Source organism: Triticum urartu, chromosome 1 (assembly GCF_003073215.2).
Source record: "Triticum urartu cultivar G1812 chromosome 1, Tu2.1, whole genome shotgun sequence".
NCBI lineage: Eukaryota > Viridiplantae > Streptophyta > Magnoliopsida > Poales > Poaceae > Triticum > Triticum urartu.
Window position 1 is genome coordinate 294,290,528 of NC_053022.1, and position 19,341 is coordinate 294,309,868.

Here is a 19,341-nt window from a genome sequence, read left to right on the forward strand (position 1 = left end):
TGACTATGCAGCTGACCTCATTATATTTTTTTGACGATGTAGTGTACACATCTGTATTTGTAAGTGGCGGCATAAACGAAAGGGAGCAGATCCACATTCTATCCGAAGTTATCGTCAAAGAAAGTTACTCCCTCCGTCCCATAATATAAATCGTTTTTCAAGTTATATTAAGCTAGTCTCATCTAGATAGATTTAGAAAATTGTTTAAGAGTTTCAATAGTGAAGCGTACCTTTCGTGGCAGAGTCAGCAATGAATCTTCTGCAGAAAACAGAGTTCCATCCACCTTTCTCATGCATGCACTTGCCTTGGTCTGCGACAAAAGTTGCAGGAACGCAACTTTCTCAAAAACGTGTTCACAAAGAGTAAATAAGTGAGAACTAGGATGACCACAACTTAGAAAAGGAACTGACCATCATGCCATGTTTCACTCCATTAGACTATTTCATGCATTCCCAGATAGTATCAGTTTAGGTTTAATGATACATAGAGATAGCTGAATTCGATATATGAGAGAGTAATATCGTTAGGAAATATATCTTTATTGAGCATCTGTTTTCAACCCACTTCAAGGCATACAATCATTACACAACACACGCATTCAACACACTTCCAAGAGGCTCGTTGGCCCGCCTGCAGAATGTTCGATCAAGAGTACGCCGCTTATGCAGATCTTCTGGTAAGCTGATCCTTTGAAGTGCTCTCAAATATCTTGTCTGCATTGCCCACCTCAAAACCATCGCGCCTGTGGTGTTCCTTGACCTTCAGAAAGTAAGAAAGCAGTATAATTTCACTAGCAGATTAGGGGGCAACTAAATACTGGCCGAGTAATACTACAGCGTATATATCCTATGCAGGAGAGTGTACTAAGTACTACCATTATACCATTAATAAATACTCTGATGATAGTATTAAGTAACCTACAACCCTCATTAAAAAGGGAGATGGGACATTATTACTAAGTCGGCACAGGGGAACATAAACATTACAGATGCAAAGTCGCAGTGATGCTCATCTTGACGCTTGGAAGTACACTTTCCAAGTATGGATTATGAAGGAAAGAAAACAGACGAGTACGGAATAATCGATACATTCGTGACAAATTGTGCAAACCTCTTCATCTTGCAAATCTCTGAACTGTGGAAGTGGCAGCCGTTCAGCAAATTCAATATAGGAACGTGGAATAGATTCAGTGATTCCATCCGCAAAAGTAAATAATGATGAATCAGCAACAGTTGAGCTTTGCTGGAGGAGACCGTCAGGACTCACTGTTGAATTATACAGGGAAAGAACATGTAAATCAGTTTCTATTGAAACCGTGGTACAATAATTAAGTTACATGTATCCTTCAGCTAATAGCTATTCTAAGAGGTCGCACATAATAGATAGATAGAAAGTATGTCAAATAAATGCAAAGAAACAAGTGATCTTATGTCCATGAAAAGCTATTATTTGAGATCTAGCTAACAGTTCATCCATACATATAACCACAAAAGAAAGACCTAACAGGAAACCAAAAGTACACTCTTCCTAATGCCAATGCTACTAGAAACTGTGGTTAGCTGTAATGCCCTGGAATAAAATGTGATTCAGATTTTCAATACAAGTAGCTAAGGTATGAAATAGGAAGCAATTCGTCAAAATTCAACAAATACGTAGCCATGGACCTCTACCCACTAACTACTGAATAAAATCTGGTTGGTTCAGAAATCAGCAACAGACCTTTCAAAATTCCTCCTTCTGTATTTAACTTGAACCCGTTGTCCTCTACAAATTTGTTGAATTTACTAATACTTCTAATATCTGACTCTAAGCGATGAGTGGAGACTGTGGCATGGTTCAGTGCATAGCCATTAACAAGAGTCCATCCAGCATATTCACTTTCCCTGGTGTCCAAATGGAAAGCATGGAGAGTCAACATGGCTAATGGAACAAAGAAATAAATGTATGAAAAACAGAGTCAGGAAACTACTAAGCAAATGAAAAAAAAGGCAACTCCATTTCTTATGGAAATTGCACAGAATCAGCCATAATACGCAAACAGTTTTGTGGTGACCAACATAAGATTTAGCTCCTGGCCTATTGAAGCAGTCAAGAGTATTTACATGAGTACCTAGATAAAACCTGGAAATCAGAATAAGTGGGCTTCTCCCATGTCAGTTCTCCAAATGTACTTGCAAGAACAGCATATTTATTTCCATTAGCTGATGTTTTGATGTATTTCCGTATAATTTCCTGCAGAGAAAAAGTAACAGATAAAATAAAATACAGTTGTATATATATGAGTAAAAGATGGGAATAAAGCAGCTCTAGTGGCAGCCATATCAGAGCTCAGTAGCCAAATTCCCTGACAGCCGAGGTTAACGTCAGATTTTTCAAACTAAATATCTTAACACTAGTGCCAGTGCATGGAACATTAGAACCTACTCATCTCTGAGTATTTACTCTGACAGAACTACAGAAATAACCTAAGAAGAAATGGTTTTCAGAAAGCATTTTTTCTACGGTGATATGTTTCAGTAGTCTTCTTCAGCCATACAAAAGTGTTATGAGCTATGTCTGAAATTCCTTTAGCCCTACAAGCATATTATGAACGAACAGTTGTCCATACTACTACTAATATCTTAGACAAACAAACTGAAGGAATTAAGTAATCGTCGAGTATCACCTGGCTCGGAGCACTCAGCTCATCTACAAGAAGTTCAGAAATGAATATCCTTGGCAAAGGTCCATATATACCAGCTCTGGTGTATCCATCATTGTTGGGAGGGGAGAACCATAGTGCTCTTAGTTTTTTCGCTGGGAACCGTAGTTCTTCACGAGACTCGTAACCAAAATCAGTAAAAAATTCAGCAAGTGAGTTTATACCATAACCATCAACCTGCAGTTATAACAGACGGGAAATTCTCATAACAATAATCAACATCACACCAATTGTGCATTATGTAACACGGAGCATGTAGAAAGCCAACTAAATTTTAAGCTAGTACTCACCCCAAATGTTCTGAAAGCAAAGTGATCAAAACAAATGTGGTCCCCATCGTAAGAATGGACAAGGTCCAGAATCTTTTCGGCAGTTGGATTCCTGCTCAAATAAACTTTTTGCATGTTTGAGAGAACTGACCGGAAAAATAGATCAGAACCCTGAAGTAGAAGAAAGTCAAGACTATTAGTTTGTTTCCCAGGAAATTTGAGAAGTAATCGATCCACAAAAGATGAAACAACAAGTATAAATCAAGTAACATATAGCCAAAACTATTAGAAAGTATGAAAAACGAAGTGATTGAAAGTTTTCTCCATAGCCGATATATGGTATGGGAAAAATATTTTTAAAATAATTAAATATCAATATTTCTATTGTTTGATCACCCTGACGCATATGAAGAACAAAACATTCTTTCGAAGAGGTTTGAATCAACAGAAAACTGATTTTCTTTCAGTGTTGTGCAAAGGGTTCTTCAGAGAGAAACAAAATCATATGGATTTCAATCCTCCAAAGTTCATGTGAAAGTCGTTGGAATCAAAGAGGCCCTCATGGAAACGTCTCTTCTTACTTCAAAACTTCCATAAACTAATCCTCATTTTCAAGTTAAAAATCAAAGAAGGAACAACTGTTTCAAGGCTGATCCAGAATTATGAACCCAATAAAAAAAACTACATGTGGGGTCCATCCTTGGTGATTATTAAACCCATGGTGTGCCAAAATTTACTTCTACCTTTTGTACAAAGAATTTATAAGTTCTGTCAGCTCCCGTGGGAAGTTTGTGCTGTACAGTTCCATCTGCTATCAATTGGATTCATTTGCTGAAATCTGCCCAACGGTCGCTACAGTTCACAGGTTTATTTGGCCCCGTTGGAAGTCTGCCAAAGTCCTGGATAGCAGAGAAACGGAGACACAAAAATTTGAAGTCACACGCGATGCACGCTCCACATCTCAGGAGTCCTAGCCTCATGGATCGTCAGCTGGAAAAAAGCGCTTCCAAGTTCCAAATAACTCCGAGGACCGAGGGTATTTCTTTTAGTCCACTTGGTTGAAGGTCCCTGTTTAAGGTATAGTTTGTTTCCCTACTTACGACAACGATTTCAGCAGTCGCTGTGCAGTGCAGTAGTAACACAGTTATAGAGCGCTTTGGGTGTCTCCAGGCTTGGATCAGGGCCTCCCCTCCGACGATAACAAGGTACTATCAACATCAACAGGAGTTACAGGACAGGAGCAGAGCAGGACATGCCCATGAAAGGACCATCCCTGACGTTGGCGTAAAACTAAGTTCCACTTTGGGGCGCGTACGTACCTTGGGAAGCGGATCGGAGGCGGGAATGGGTGAGGGCGCGGCGCCGGCGGCCATGGCGACGCTGCGGCGGTGGTGGCGGAGACCGGACGGGGCGAGCGGCACGGCGACCACGGGGGAGCGGCGAGTGCGGAGGAGCGCAACGGCCGCGGGGAATCTCGCGGCGGCGAGGGTCGCGCCGGCCATGAAAGGGTGGGGAGCGAGGCGGAACGGAACGGAACGAAAGTGGACTGGGGCGGGGGTTCACTGCACTGGTACGACAAGTAATAGGCAGCGATCAGCGGAGAGAGAGGTCGACAAGTCTGCGCCGGAAGCGAGGAAGGACAGATGCTGCCGGCAGCTGGCAACTGACGTGGCGAGCAGCAGGAGTTGCGGGTGGGTTTCTCCAAGCCTGTCACGAGGCCTATCCTCCGGTTGGGCGAGGGCCCGCTCGGCTCGTCCGAGGTTTCAAGTGGCCCACTTGAGGGTTTTTTTTTTGGCCCAGGTCATATTTTAAATGCGGATTTCATGAGAATTTGGGCTGGGCCAAGGCCATCAGGAAAGCGCGTTGAAGAAACCGCCCTAAAATGAAGGGCCAACCTCTCACTCTCCTCTCTATCTCTACTACTATTAAATAAGAGAACATATTCAACGCTAAACGCACCCAGCCTAATCTACACATAACATTCCTGATTAATTGGAGCCTCACGATCAAATCGCTTAATTAGATCTAGCCGTCACGATTACACCAACCCACATACGAAGTGCGTTTAGCAGTTTTCCAGGGCGGACGAAAACTCTGCCAACGCCCACGCCCGCACAAAGGAAACATCCCACGTCCAATTTACACGGAGAGTCATATACGGAAACAAATGTGCTAACTTATCGAAAATATATCCAAGGAATCAATCCGCCGTCCAGCTTACATGCGTCGTCGCTGCCCTGCGCAGCCGCCGAGGCACCCGACGACCGCCGCGACGACGAGCTCGCCGAGTCACCCGACGACGGCCGCAATGACGAGCTCTTCCCCAACACAGGTGCAGCTGCCCAGGCGCCATCCCACAGCGGCAACGACGAGCTCTTCGCCGGCACGGGTGCATGCTCTTCTCTGATCTGAAGTTGGTAAGGCTTTTACACGCAGCTGTCGCCAAGACTTCATTAGGCTAAAAGACGCCTCTACTCCGCTCCGTAGATGCATGCTCATTTGTCAACCTGTTCATGTGATCCATCAATTGCTTTCATTGAATTTATGAAAAACAAAAGCAATTCTAGAAGGAAAATGTAGGAACCGGTGACTTATGGCAATGACCATATGCTAACATGATCCTTGATGAGCATTGGACTGACTTCACCTAAATGCCTCATGAAGCTGCATATGGATCATTCAATGCTCAGTTCCAATTCATGTGAACACAAATAAAATCTGCCTGAGATATACAGTACTACAACCTACTACATCCTGATGCATTCTTGCAGGTATATTAGTGCAAAATGAATTCAATTGGTTGCAGAGGCACCATAAGAAAGATTTTTGATGGCAAACAGTGGGATGGAGTTGAACATAAAAGTACACTCTGTCAGCGTTGTGCTAATAGTATTCCTTCCGTTACAATTGTGTGATAACATTCTTGACATTCACAGGGTTCAAGGACTTCGTATAGCCCCGACCAATCCCAACGGGATGCTCACCCCGTTCCAGGATATAAGCAACATTCAATCCTTGGGTGATGAGCATTACACAAGCACACAATTTCAGTTTTTGTAGCTCAACTGATGAATTGTGCCATTGATTGCATACCCTAAAGAAGTAAAAAAGGCAAGAGGGATAGAGAGTGGTATGCACAAAATAAGGATGAGATTAATAAGAGACGCCGTGAGGTTTACAAACAGAAGAAAATTGCCTGGGGCACAAATACAGCTGGTTGTATCACACGGTAATGAAGATGAACTTCATCCTACATGGCCCAGTTATAATGATGTATACTGATCTATTCTTCATCTACTCAGGCCATATCAGATGGAAAGGGAGCGGTATGCACAAAATAGAGAGGAGATATTAAAGAGATAATGACAAGCCCATGAGCAAAATAAGCATATTGAGCAGATGGTCCTTGGGGATATGAGGGATCTGCTGCAATCCATGTTAAAGGATATTAAACTCTATGGATTTCCAGATCTGGTTGACGCAGATGGTTCTTCTGACGTTGATGCTAGAGAGGTAATAGAGGAGAGACAGGTCAAAGCGGACCAAGAACATCTAGATCTATTCAGTTGTTTGAACAATGAGCAACTAGCTTCTTTCAATGACATAATGGATCATGTGACAAACCCAAAAATCCAGATATTCTTTGTTGACGGTCCAGGAGGCACTGGGAAGACGTGCCTGTACAAGGCATTGTTTGCAAAGGTCCGTTCGATGGGCCTAATAGCGATCGCAACTGCTACATCCGGTATAGCGTCTGACATTGTGATTGCTTATACCGACGATGAAGAACCTATTAACAAGCTTATCAAAGATGTCTTCCCATCCCTGCACACCAATGCTAGGTCGAGAGAGTACATGAGCAGCACACGTGCAATTCTCTCGACCAAAAACGAGCATGTGGATGACCTGAATGACAAGATGATCTCCAAGTTTCCAGGCGAAGAAAAGGTGTACCATAGCTTTGGCTATATCGATGATGACTTCCAGAATAATTACACGATTGACTTCCTGAACTCGATCACACCAAATGGGTTGCCCCCGCATGTCTTGAGAGTAAAAATCAACTGCCCGGCCATTTTGCTACGGAACCTCGACCCTCATAATGGTCTATGTAATGGAACACGGCTTATGATCAGGGCCTTCCAGGATAATGCAATTGATGCAGAGATTGTTGGTGGCCAGCATGCTGGAAAGAGGATGTTCATACCTAGGATCCCTATGTTCATCCCTTATATTTCTTGAGAAAAAAGGTATAAACTTTCTTTGTACAAAATGGTAAAGGAAAGAAGACACAAAATCGAAGAAACGTTCCAACAAGCTGAACTCGATATTTCTGTATAAAGAGCAGTCTCGAGACAGATGGGTATACCTCTTTCGATTCAAACTTGTTGCTCCCATCCCCTTTCGGCACCTCCTTCTCCCTCAGGGTATCTGAACCATTAAGGGTCGCATCATCAACACAGGCACCAACAGAGAGGATGAAAAGGAAAATCATAGGCTTGGAAGAAAGCTTACTCTTTTTTTACCGAACGATTAACAGCCTCCTGCGAGTTGGCGAGCAGGGACCTACAGTGTCCCGAGTAGCAGCACAACACGCGGAGGTCTTCGTGGTCATCCTAATCAAGATGGAAATCAAGACGGGGGCGGAGTGCAGAGCATCCAGATCGAGGGGAGAACAAGAGTTGGAATTGGACCTTGATGGCGTCCCGAGCAGGAGGGAGGGAAGTTCGTGGCACGGCGGGTGCATCAGTACGAGGGAAGGGCCCGGCGTCGCCGGCGAGCATGCCGAGCTCGAGCACCCCGACATCGCCAGGAGGAGGCAGGCCCCGGCGTCACTGGATAGGAAGAAGGGGCGGGGCAAAGGAGGGGCCTGCGCGGCCACGGCGAGTGCGTCAGCACGAGGGAGGGCCCCGGCGTCGCCGGCGAGCATGCCGAGCTCGAGCACCCAGGCGTCGCCAGGAGGAGGCAGGTCCCGGCGTCACCGGATAAGAAGAAGAGGCGGGGCAGAGGAGGGGCCTGTGCGGCTGCCGGCGGTGCTGGCGAAGGGGAGGGGCGGGGCAGAGCAGGGGGCTGCGCGTCCGCCGGCGTTGCTGACGAAGGAGGGAGGGGGGGCTACCACCAGATAGCTCCGGCCATGGATGGAGATCGCGTTGTGGATGAGGGAGCCAGGGAAGAATGGGGAAGAGAGAAGTGTGAGGGGCGGTGGAAGGTTGACTGATTCTTTTTTTCACTTGTAAGTGCATCTAGTGCCACCCCTAGTTGGTTTTGGAGTATTGACGACAAACCTAGTTGAGGGACTAATGTGTTTGTGAGAATTGTAGGATAACACAGGTAGAAGTCCCTCATTGATTCGATTTTCCTACCAGAGATGACCCCTAAAAATGTATGAAGACATTGAAGTCAGAGGTGGTATGTGAAGACATTCACATTGAAGACTATGATAAGAGAAGACATCGCATGAAGACTATGGAGTGCGAAGACTTAGCAATTTCGTAGTTCTTTTTCTTCCCTGCTATGGTGTCGTGACGACATTCTGTTCAAGCGCAACTTCCAGTTTGCCCAGAACTCAGCAAAGCAGAATAAGAAGACATTGGGACTAGACTTCAACCCTGGCCCTTCTTCTCCAAGGGTTGACGGCACACGTGATGCAGAACCCAATGTCGTCGGTCCTTTCTACAACCTTGAAGGTCTCATCACCCATATCGTGGTTTAAGGGACAGCCGTGAATGAGCCTGCAGATGACGCTGAATCAGATGAAGTGCCTGCAGCGCCGAAGCCAAAGAAGCTGAAGCAGCCAAAAGCTTCAAAGCCGGCCTCTGCACCAAAAATCTCACGGGCGAAGCCACTGGCAACTGCACCTCCTGAAGACAGTGTGCAGTCTGAAGATTTGTCACGCATCTCCAAGCCCCAGAAGGTCAAGATGCCTCTTCCACACACCGGCCAAGAGCTAACAGCTGCGGCCATTCTGCGCAATGATGCCATTGATCTGTCAAGTGATGAAGATCTTGCAGATGACGCTCTTGAGCAACTCATCAAGAGCAAAGAAGAAGCAGAAATCTTCAATAATCTGCCTCTCTTTGACGTGGCAATCATCCATAACTTCATTGATGAATGGTTTGACATGCCCAACATCAGCTTCGACGATCTGCAACTTCCCATTGGCCTCAGTGTTGCCTTCCATGGCGCCATTGCTTCAGAGTTAGCTATCGCTCAGCGCATTGTTGAACTGAAGCAGAAGATTGACTTTGAGAAATCTCAGTTCAAGAAGCATATGGCCAAGCTCAGCGTGCAAGAGGTGAAGAACTTCAAGATTATGCTGCACGAGCTCAAGGAAGACTTTCTCAAGAAACATGCAGAAGCTCAGGGTTCTCGTGAGCGCATGAAGGTTCTGGCTGACAGGTGTGTGAAAGCCTACAATGAGGCTGAGAAGCGCAAGACCCTTGGGCGACCTGGCATCGATCCCAGGATGGCTGCAAAGAAGAAGAAGAAACCCGCTACGGCTGAACCCGACGCACCAAGGCAAGAAGCAGATCCCATTATCTTCCTAACTAGCATGACTGGCCCGAAGCCAAAGGCCAGGTCAACCGCTTCAGAGCTAAAGAAGACAAGGACTGTTGAGGCTGAAGCCAGGAAGAGGAAACATCCTGAAGCCTCTCCTACTGCCCCCTCCAAGAAGAAGAGGAAGACCAAGAAATAACGGGCTGCTCACACAGAGCCCTTGATTGTTGAACCCATTTCCATGGTTCACCCTGAAGCTGAACCACAAGAAAGTCAACTGACTGTCCATGAGCCTGCTTTTACAGAGGCTCATGAAGCTGAAGACTTTCCAGCAGATGATCCCATCGCTGCTGAAGACATTGGTCACCATGCCCATGTTGAAAATGATGCAGTCCTTCCTCAGCTCGAGCACCAACATGTATCATCGCCTGTGCTAACGCACAGTGAACTCATCAGCATTGGTCGTCCACTGACGCCAATTGCTCAGGATGCTTCATGGGCTGATCGCCCACAAGAGGAAGAAGACTTTGAGGCCCAGCCAACACCAACTCCATAGGCATCGCTCGCGTTGCGCAGGCTTCGCAAAGGTCCAAGGCCTCCAGTCTCTCTGCCTGAAGCTAAAACTGCTGAAGACATTCCGGCTGCATCAGCCGATGAAGAAGAAGCCCCACAAGCTGCTACTCCCCTGTCCCACCAAGAAGCTGTTCTCGAGGAGAACGTGATTCTGACCGACCCTCCAGCTCGTCAAGTGGAGGTTGAAAATCTTGAGGCTGCCACCACCAACACCACTGAAGCCACTGACGCTGTCATGGCTGAAGCTAATATGGAGCCCTCACCAACAAAAGCACCAGAAGTCAGCGAAGCCACTGATCCCGTTGCTTCTGTTCCTGCGCCTGCTGCCGGTCCTCAATTCGACTATCATGTTGAGCACAGGCCTCAGGTACAGAAGCCAATCCCAAGATTGCCCAGGTTCCCAGGTCCTGCATCAGCACCTGGATCCTTCAATATCAATGGCTTCAGAGCAGACAACACATTCTTCAATAGCTCCAGGAACCCCTACTCAAGGGAAAGAATATCATCTGATCGGTTCTGGAGCTATCCGCAGCGAAGCTATTACTCCTGCATTCTTTACAATCAAGGTCGCATCTTCCCACACAAGCGTCTTGACATTGAAGCAATAGCTGGTCTGCCCTGTCTGGAAGAAGCTCTGGATTGCTTCAAAGAGGTTGGATTGCTGCCGTTCGTCACTGACCAAGAGCATTGGAATGAAGAGTTGCTGCTCCAATTCTATGCCACACTTCACATCCGCGGGTATAACAGAGATCCGAAGACTTGGGTCCTGGAGTGGATGACAGGAACATTCATCACGAAGCCAAAGCCTTTGACATCATTGAGCTCACTGGTCTACCCACTCCCGGCGATCTCTACGAATCTGGCTGTCAACTTCACAGTGAAGCTGTGGAGAGCATCTTTCAGAAGCCTGAACCTAACATGAGTCAGATGCTAAGTATGATGAAGCCATTACCCCAAGATGCTGCATATCCCAAAGAGTTCTTTGTTGAAGACCTAGAATATCTGCCAAGGACTATTTATCACATTATAAGGCGAACTCTCTGGCCCATCAAAAGGCACTGTCCACATGCCAAGCTGGAAGGTGCAATGAAGACTTTGGTCTTCTATATTCTTCATGGAAAATGCTTCAATGCACAAGACTTCTTCATTCGCCAACTTGCTGCATCAGGCTCTGATCTGTTTGGCTTGAAGTTTTACGCCCCATGGGTAATGCGACTGATCAAACTTCACTCCGCTATCTCATATCAGCTATCTGCTCGCAATCATCGGATCTTTTTGCCTGAGGTGGATATGTCTATTGAAGCCATCTATCCTGAGCCTGCCAAGGAACCTCTAAGTCTTCAGAATGCAAAGCATCAAAGTTTTTTTTTCAGAACATTGAAGGAGTTGAAGCAGTAACTCGTGTGTATCCTTTGGCTGGCACTACACGTGCACTTCATCCTGCTCTCACTGAAGCCACTGATAGCACCATTGCCCAACGACCCAAGAAGTGCACTCGTGTTCTCAATGACCGAGAGCTTCTTGTGGCTCTTCATCAGAAACAGGATAGGCATCATGACTGGCTGAAGCGTCAGATGCAAAGCCTTTTGGTGGATGTTAATCGCATTCGAAATCTTGCCACCAAGAATGCCTTTGTTGCCCATGAAACCTCTCGATGCACATGGAAAGGGCTGATGCTGATGTGCTCTGAAGATGATCTTCAAGAGGATGGCTTCTCTGAGCGCTTCAAGTTTGACTCCACACCTCCTCGAAGGGCAGTGCTGCGACGAACTCCCTCTCTTGAAGACTCTGAGTTCTCTTCCTCTGCTGCAACTGTAAATGCTAGAGTGATCGAGGATGACGACGATGCTACTTCACCGCCGCCTCCTTCAGCACGCTTCGACACTGCTCCAAGCTCTTCTGCACCGCCGAACACCACCAACGACCCTACTGCTTCACCTACTCTTCATGGGAACGAGTAGAGGCTCTATGTCTTCAAACCTTTTTGGTCCTTACTGACAAAAGGGGGAGAAGCATATGAGTTTAATAGTCTTCAAGCGGGTCCATATGGAAGGGTGCTTCATATTTTGCTTCGTGTTTACAACTCTCGTTTTCATACATTTGGTTTTTTTAGTTGTAACACTTAAACTCGATGGTCGTCTGCTATCTATTTGCCATTTTGTGATGCGATGATAAATTTCGCATGTGCGACGATAAATTCTGCACTTAGATCATTTTGCAGACGTCCATTTTCCATTATGCATGTCATTATCTTCACATACCTTCACATGCATAGTGGATTGCCATCATAAGTTGAAGAGGATCTCCACAAGCACAACCTGCCATGTGCATTTGCATTCCAAAGCAAACTACTTATATGCACATCTTCAGGGGGAGCCCTTGCAACTTATGAAGACAATTCCTTATCTTTTACAATTTCACATATTATATTCCCCGTTGAAAACTTCAACTAGTTTGTCATCAATCACCAAAAAGGGGGAGATTGTAAGTGCATCTAGTGCCACCCCTAGTTGGTTTTGGAGTATTGACGACAAACCTAGTTGAGGGACTAATGTGTTGTGAGAATTGCAGGATAACACAGGTAGAAGTCCCTCATTGATTCGGTTTTCCTACCAGAGATGACCCCTAAAAATGTATGAAGACATTAATATCAAAGGTGGTATATGAAGATATTCACATTGAAGACTATGACAAGAGAAGACATCGCATGAAGCCTATGGAGCTCGAAGACTTAGATCTTTCATAGTTCTTTTTCTTCTTCTTTGTTGAGTCATAGGAACCATCGTACTGTTAAGTGGGGTCCAAGAGAACCATTCAGAATGACTGAAGTGATGCTTAACCAAAACCTATGTCTTCGAGTGAAGACTATGAGAGCGAATCTTGTCCAGAGTCGGACAAGTCAGCTTTGCTTGTAGCCCAAGTAAAGTTGCCGTGTGAGTTTGAAATCTGACCGTGGAACACGTGTCAGTTCCTTAGTGACCCAGGGTCATTTTCGGACAAATCAGGTCGGGTTGCCTAGTGGCTATAAATAGCCCACCCCCTACAACCAAAAATGGTTGGCTGCTTAGAGTTAGTATACGGCTTTTGTCGTTTGAGAGCAACCCACCTTGAAGCTTTTGAGAGAGAATTCCTTGCGAGGATAAAGCCCTAACCACCCAGAGCCAAAGAGAATTAGGCATCACTTAAGTCTTCTTGTCTGTGTGATCTGAAGACTTATTACACTTGAGGACTGTGAATCCTCCAGCCGGTTAGGCGTCGCGTTCTGAGCATCCAAGAGACATTGTGGATTGCCGGTGAACGAAGTCTGTGAAGGTTTGGAAGTCTACCTTGAAGACTTACCAGAGTGATTGGGCGAGGTCTGTGTGACCTTAGCTCAAGGGGAATACGGTGAGGACTGGGTGTCCTGAGCTGCGTGTTCAGGACTGGGTGTCCGGAACTGTGTGTCCTCAGATTTAAATACCTAGCCGCCCTAACCAGGCGTACAGTTGTCACAGCAACTGGAACTGGTCCAACACATCATTGTCTTCAACGAGTCACTGGTTTCATCCTTCCCTTCCCTTTACGTATTGTTACTCCTTGTGAAGTCATTGTATGATTGCTTTATCTTTTATCTTCACTGAGTGACTATGTGTTCTGTTTGGCTTCATAATATCTTCCTACCTGATCCTTACTACATTGCTACTACTAGTCATTGTGCTTTCACTCTATTGAATACTTGACTATGGCTTGCCTAGTGTAGTCTACCTTCGCTGCAGGGTAATAGGTTTATTTCTATCGTTTGTCTTCATAACTTTCATGTTTTGAAGACTTTCATAAAAATCGCCTATTCACCCCCCTCTAGTCGATATAACGCACTTTCAATTGGTATCAGAGCAAGGTGCTCCCTTGTTCTGTGTGATTCGGTTTAACCACCTAGAGTTTTAGCTATGTCGACTGCAGGGATAATTAAAGTCTCTGCTGCGTGCCCCGTCTTCGATGGAACTGAATATCCCTACTGGAAGAATAAGATGCGCATGCATCTTAAAGCCATTGACGTCGACCTATGGTATGTCGTCAAGAACGGCGTTCCCAAGGCTGGAGAAGGTGTCACTGCTGCTGATGTCAAGAAGTTTGTTCAACTGGACTCTACTGCCAAGAATATCATCTGTGGTCATCTGACCAAAGGACAGTATGGCCATGTGTGTGCTTTGGAAACATCTAAGTGGGTCTGGGACTGGCTCTCCAAGGTCAACGAAGGCGTCTCAACCCAGAGAGATCAGAGAATGAGTGTCCTTCGCAACCTCTTCAACCGCTTCAAGCGAAATGACAATGAGAATGTCCAGCTCACGTTTGATCGACTCACTGACATCACAAATGAGCTTCAAGCCCTCGGCGCTACTGAGATCACCAAGCATGAAGTCGTCAAGACACTACTGAGATCACTTGATAGTCCGTTTGACACCCTAGCCCTGATGATTCAAGAACGACCTGATTTCAAGACACTCGATCCGTCCGACATACTTGAGAGGCTCAACACACATGAGTTTCAGCTTTCTGAGAAAAGAGATATCTACGGTCCAAACTATGGGCGAACTCGTGCCTTGAAGGCAAAAGCTGTCTCCTCATCTGAAGAAGAATCTGACAGCAGTTCTGATGATCCTGAAGACATTGGAAAGGAACTTGTTATGCTTGTGAAGAAGTTCCAAAAATTCACCAAGAAGAAAGGCTTCAGAAAGTCTTCACGATCAAGCTCAAGGAATGATGAAGTTTCTGCTCATGACTACAAGAAGAAAACATGCCACAAGTGCAAGAAAACTGGCCACTTCATCTCTGAGTGTCCGCAGTGGGACAATGAGAATAGAAAGAAGAAGAAGAGCAAGGAATATGACTCTGACGACAAGAAGAAGAAGAAATACTCAAAGTCTTCTTCCAAGTCTTCCTCAAAGTCTTCATCACACAAGAAGAGCTCATCTAGCAAGGCACGTGCGTTTGTTGGCAAGGAAATGGATTCAGAGGAGGAGTCCGCTTCTGAGGAGGCGGAGGTGGAGTCTGAGGAGGAGTCCGATTCTGGCGTTGCAAGTCTGGCTACAGCATACGTTGCCAAGTCCATCTTCAACACTGAAGACAATGACTTCACCACTGACACCGATGCAAATGACAAGGACTACTCTGCTCCTACCTACTGCTTCATGGCACGCGGTGCCAAGGTAAACACACGCACTACTCACTATCAAACATCTAGTGACGATGATCTGATTGTGGTTCAAGACCCAGCTACAAAACACTTGCTAAAATTGCAACTGAACAACAGAAAGCCATGGAACATATTCAAAAACTGTTAGACAAAAGCGATGATCTGTTGGGCGCTGAAATGACTCGATCTGAATCCTTAATTAAAGACATAAAAAATCTTCACGTTAAGTATGAGGAACTTGAAAGTCGTCATGAAACGCTCTCAACAACTCATGAAAAGCTTTCTATGATTATCTTCAAAGGAAGCAAGATCTTGAGAAATTGAGAGCGGCTCATGAAGATCTTCAAAAGGAAAATGAGTCACTTCGCGCCGAACAGATCAGTTCCGCTCAGGAAGGATTTGAACCACCATGTCTTAAATGCATTGAGCGTGATAATGCTACTTCTGTTGCTGAATGTTCTACTGCCGCTACTATTGCAATATCTTTAACTGTTGATGTGGTAACTAACCCCTCTGCTGAGGATACCACTGCTATTGCTGATGAGAATGCTAGGTTGAAGACATTGCTTGAAACAGGGATGTACAAAAGCCTTAAAGGGCATCAGACACTATGTGATGTCCTCAAAAGGCAGATTCTGAACCGAAACCCGAGGAAAGAGGGTGTTGGGTTCGTAAGGAAAATGAATGTTGATGGCTCTTACTGGAAACCTGAGCAGTACCCCAAAACCACATGGGTTGCTGCAAAAGAACCTTCAGCAGATCCATCCAATCTATCTGGCTTCACTTGTGCTAACCCCATTGTCATTGATGAATCCTTTGATGCAAACTATAAACTGTTTAAGAATTAGAATGGTGAAGTGTTTGCCAAGTACATTGGTACTAACTACAGGAATGGACCGCCTATGAAGAAGATCTGGGTGCCCAAAAGGTGTTTGGAAAATCTTCCGGTGAATGTCGTCATGACACCACAGATGAAGAAGACTAACCCCATACCACAGGCTTCATACGGCCCAAAGGCTTCATACAGACAGAGGACTCACCTGAGTCGCACTAACCCAACTGTTTTACGGGGAAACCATACTCAGTCCTATGAATATGAGCGTGGTTCATCAAAACGCCATGTTCATAAGACCAAGAACTATTCTGCGTATTCTTATGAGTACTATTGTCCGCCTGCAAGACTTTTTGCTAGGGCTCCAAAGCCAAAGTTCTCAGACGCTGCACTTAGACTTATTGCTTCTAAGCCACCCTTGAAGATGTGGGTGGCTAAGAAAGCTTAACTCTCTTTTGCAGGGAAAGGTCTCCAGCAGAAAACCAAAATCGTCTGACGCTATTGCTGGGGACCTTAAACATCTTGTAGGGCGCAAGATCAAATGCCCGAATGGTCTTACTATGCACTTCATTCCTGAATCGCTTGGTACTCTCCCTATCAGTCCTAATCTGGATCTAAGCTTTCATAACCCACTGGTTCGTCAAATGTTTTTTGCTTCACAATTCTCTTCGTGAAGCCTATCCCCCTAACTGCACTATAGGGTACGACACCAGCGTCTTCAGAATGGATTATTGATAGTGGGTGTACCAACCACATGACTGGCAAAAGAAGCCTTCTTATGGACTCAACCTTACGTCCATCCGACAACAGTCACATCACATTTGCTGACACTGGTAAAAGTAAGGTATTGGGTCTAGGTAGAGTTGCAATCTCAAAGGATCAACACATGGATAAAGTCATGCTTGTTGAATCCCTTGGCTTCAACTTAATATTTGTCTCAATGCTTTGCGATTTAAACATGATCGTAATATTTGGAAAATATCGCTGCCTTGTACTAATGGAATCTGACAAGTCTCTAGTGTTTGAAGGGTATCGGAAAGATGATTTGTACGTGGTAGATTTTTCGGCAGGACCACAGCTTGCCGTATGTCTTCTAGCAAAGGCTTCAGAATGCTGGCTCTGGCATCGGAGGCTAGGGCATGCTGGCATGAGGAACCTCCACACCCTTGCAAAGAAGAAGCATGTCATAGGCATCGAGGGCGTCAAGTTCAAGAAAGATCACTTATGCGGTGCCTGTGAAGCAGGGAAGATGACGAGGGCCAAACATCCCTCGAAGACAATCATGACAACCACTCGACCCTTCGAACTGCTCCACATGGATCTTTTCGGTCCCACTCATTACTCAACTCTTACTACTACTGCTTGCCTCTATGACTTTGTTATTGTTGATGATTATTCTAGATATACTTGGGTGCACATAATCCTCTACAAGACTGAAGTGCAGGATGTCTTCAGACGCTTCGCCAATCGAGCAATGAACAACTATGGCGCCAAGATAAAGCACATCAGAAGTGACAATGGCACTGAATTCAAGAACACTGGCCTTGATACATATCTTGATACCTTGGGCATCACACATGAATTCTCAGCTCCGTACACGCCACAGCAGAATGGCGTAGTCAAACGCAAGAACAGAACACTCATTGAGATGGCCAGAACGATGCTAGATGAATACAAGACTCCAAAAAAATTCTGGCCTGAAGCCATTGATACTGCATGCCATACAATCAATCGTGTTTATCTTCACAAGATTCTGAACAAGACATCTTATGAGCTCCTTACTGGCAAGAAGCCAAATGTCAGTTACTTCAGAATATTTGGTGCCAGGTGCTGGATCAAGGACCACATCACACTTCAAAATTTGCACCAAAAGCACATGAGGGTTTTATACTTGGATATGGAAAGGATTCGCACTCCTACAGAGTCTTCAATCTCTTTCATTATAAAGTGGTTGAAACAGTCGATGTGCGGTTTGATGAGACTAACGGTTCACAAAGAGAACACCTGCCAAATGTGCTAGATGAAGTTCCATCTAGCGAATCAATCAAGCTGATGGGAACTGGAGAAATCATGCCCTCTGAAGCTCAACCTGAAGAGGAACTCATCATCTCTGCACCTGATCAACCTAAAGACAATGCTCAGCCTGAAGACAATCCCTCTAACAACGACAATGATCAGCAAGAGCAAAATTTTCGTCCTGTACATCCTCGCGTTGCCAGTGAAGTGCAGATTGAGAGAATAATTGATAGCATCAATGCACCCGGTCCGCTCACTCGGTCAAGGGCAACTCAGCTAGCAAATTTTTGTGGGCACTTCGCATTCGTCTCAATAACGGAACCCAAGAAAGTTGAAGAAGCCTTCAAGAAATCTGAATGGATTCAAGCTATGCAAGAAGAGCTTCAACAGTTTGAGCTGAATAATGTATGGGAACTGGTTAAGCGTCCTGATCCTCGGAAGCACAACATAATAGGCACCAAATGGATATACCGCAACAAGCAAGATGAGCATGGTCAAGTTGTCAGAAACAAAGCTCGTCTCGTTGCTCAAGGATATACTCAAGTGGAAGGCATTGACTTCGATGAAACATTTGCTCCTGTGGCTAGACTTGAAGCCATACGCATACTGCTGGCCTATGCAAATCATCATAACATACTTCTATATCAAATGGATGTGAAGAGCGCCTTTCTTAATGGAAAGATTGAAGAAGAAGTGTATGTTGCACAACCGCCTGGCTTTGAAGATCCAAAACATCCTGACATGGTATACAAGCTCAACATGGCACTGTATGGCCTCAAACAAGCCCCTCGGGCCTGGTATGACACACTCAAATACTTCCTGAAGAGCAAAGGCTTCATACCTGGTTCCCTCGACCCCACTCTCTTCATGAATACATATGATGGTGAACTGTTTGTGTGCCAAATATGTGGATGACATTATCTTCGGTTGCACCAATCAGAAGTACAGTGAAGAGTTTGGATATATGATGCAAGAGCAATATCAGATGTCCATGATGGGAGAGCTGAAGTTCTTCCTCGGTCTCCAAATACGACAGCAACGCAATGGCATCTTCATATCTCAAGAGAAGTATCTCAAAGATTGCCTGAAGAAGTTTGGTATGCAAGACTGCAAAGGCTTCACGACTCCAATGTCAGCCAAGCATCATCTGGGTCCTGACGACAATGGTAAAGAGTTCGATCAAAAGGTATACCGCTCCATGATTGGTTCTTTGCTTTATCTATGTGCATCTAGGCCAGATATTATGCTTAGTGTTTGCATGTGTGCTCGATTTCAAGC

General features: G+C 45.3%; 1 protein-coding gene across 1 annotated transcript; it reads right to left on the reverse strand.

The window, feature by feature from the left end:
- Positions 1–521: 521 nt before the first annotated feature.
- On the reverse strand, positions 522–4,581 carry LOC125508505. The gene is made up of 7 exons (XM_048673238.1): positions 4,291–4,581; positions 2,993–3,142; positions 2,667–2,879; positions 2,112–2,233; positions 1,721–1,884; positions 1,112–1,266; positions 522–760 (listed from the first exon to the last, which is right to left on the reverse strand). The coding sequence occupies exons 1-7, from the start codon at positions 4,471–4,473 to the stop codon at positions 662–664; spliced, it is 1,086 nt and encodes a 361-aa protein (XP_048529195.1). The 5' UTR covers positions 4,474–4,581; the 3' UTR covers positions 522–661.
- Positions 4,582–19,341: the final 14,760 nt, after the last annotated feature.

Bases quoted from the DNA above. Each gene is read 5' to 3' on its own strand.
- LOC125508505 (XM_048673238.1), bottom strand. From the start codon at position 4,473: ATGGCCGGCGCGACCCTCGCCGCCGCGAGATTCCCCGCGGCCGTTGCG. The intron at 1,885-2,111 runs GTACTCATGTAA...TTTGGACACCAG, and splicing joins GATTTCCAGGTTTTATCTAG to GGAAAGTGAATATGCTGGAT. The intron at 1,267-1,720 runs GTCTGTTGCTGA...ATAATTCAACAG, and splicing joins AGAAGGAGGAATTTTGAAAG to TGAGTCCTGACGGTCTCCTC.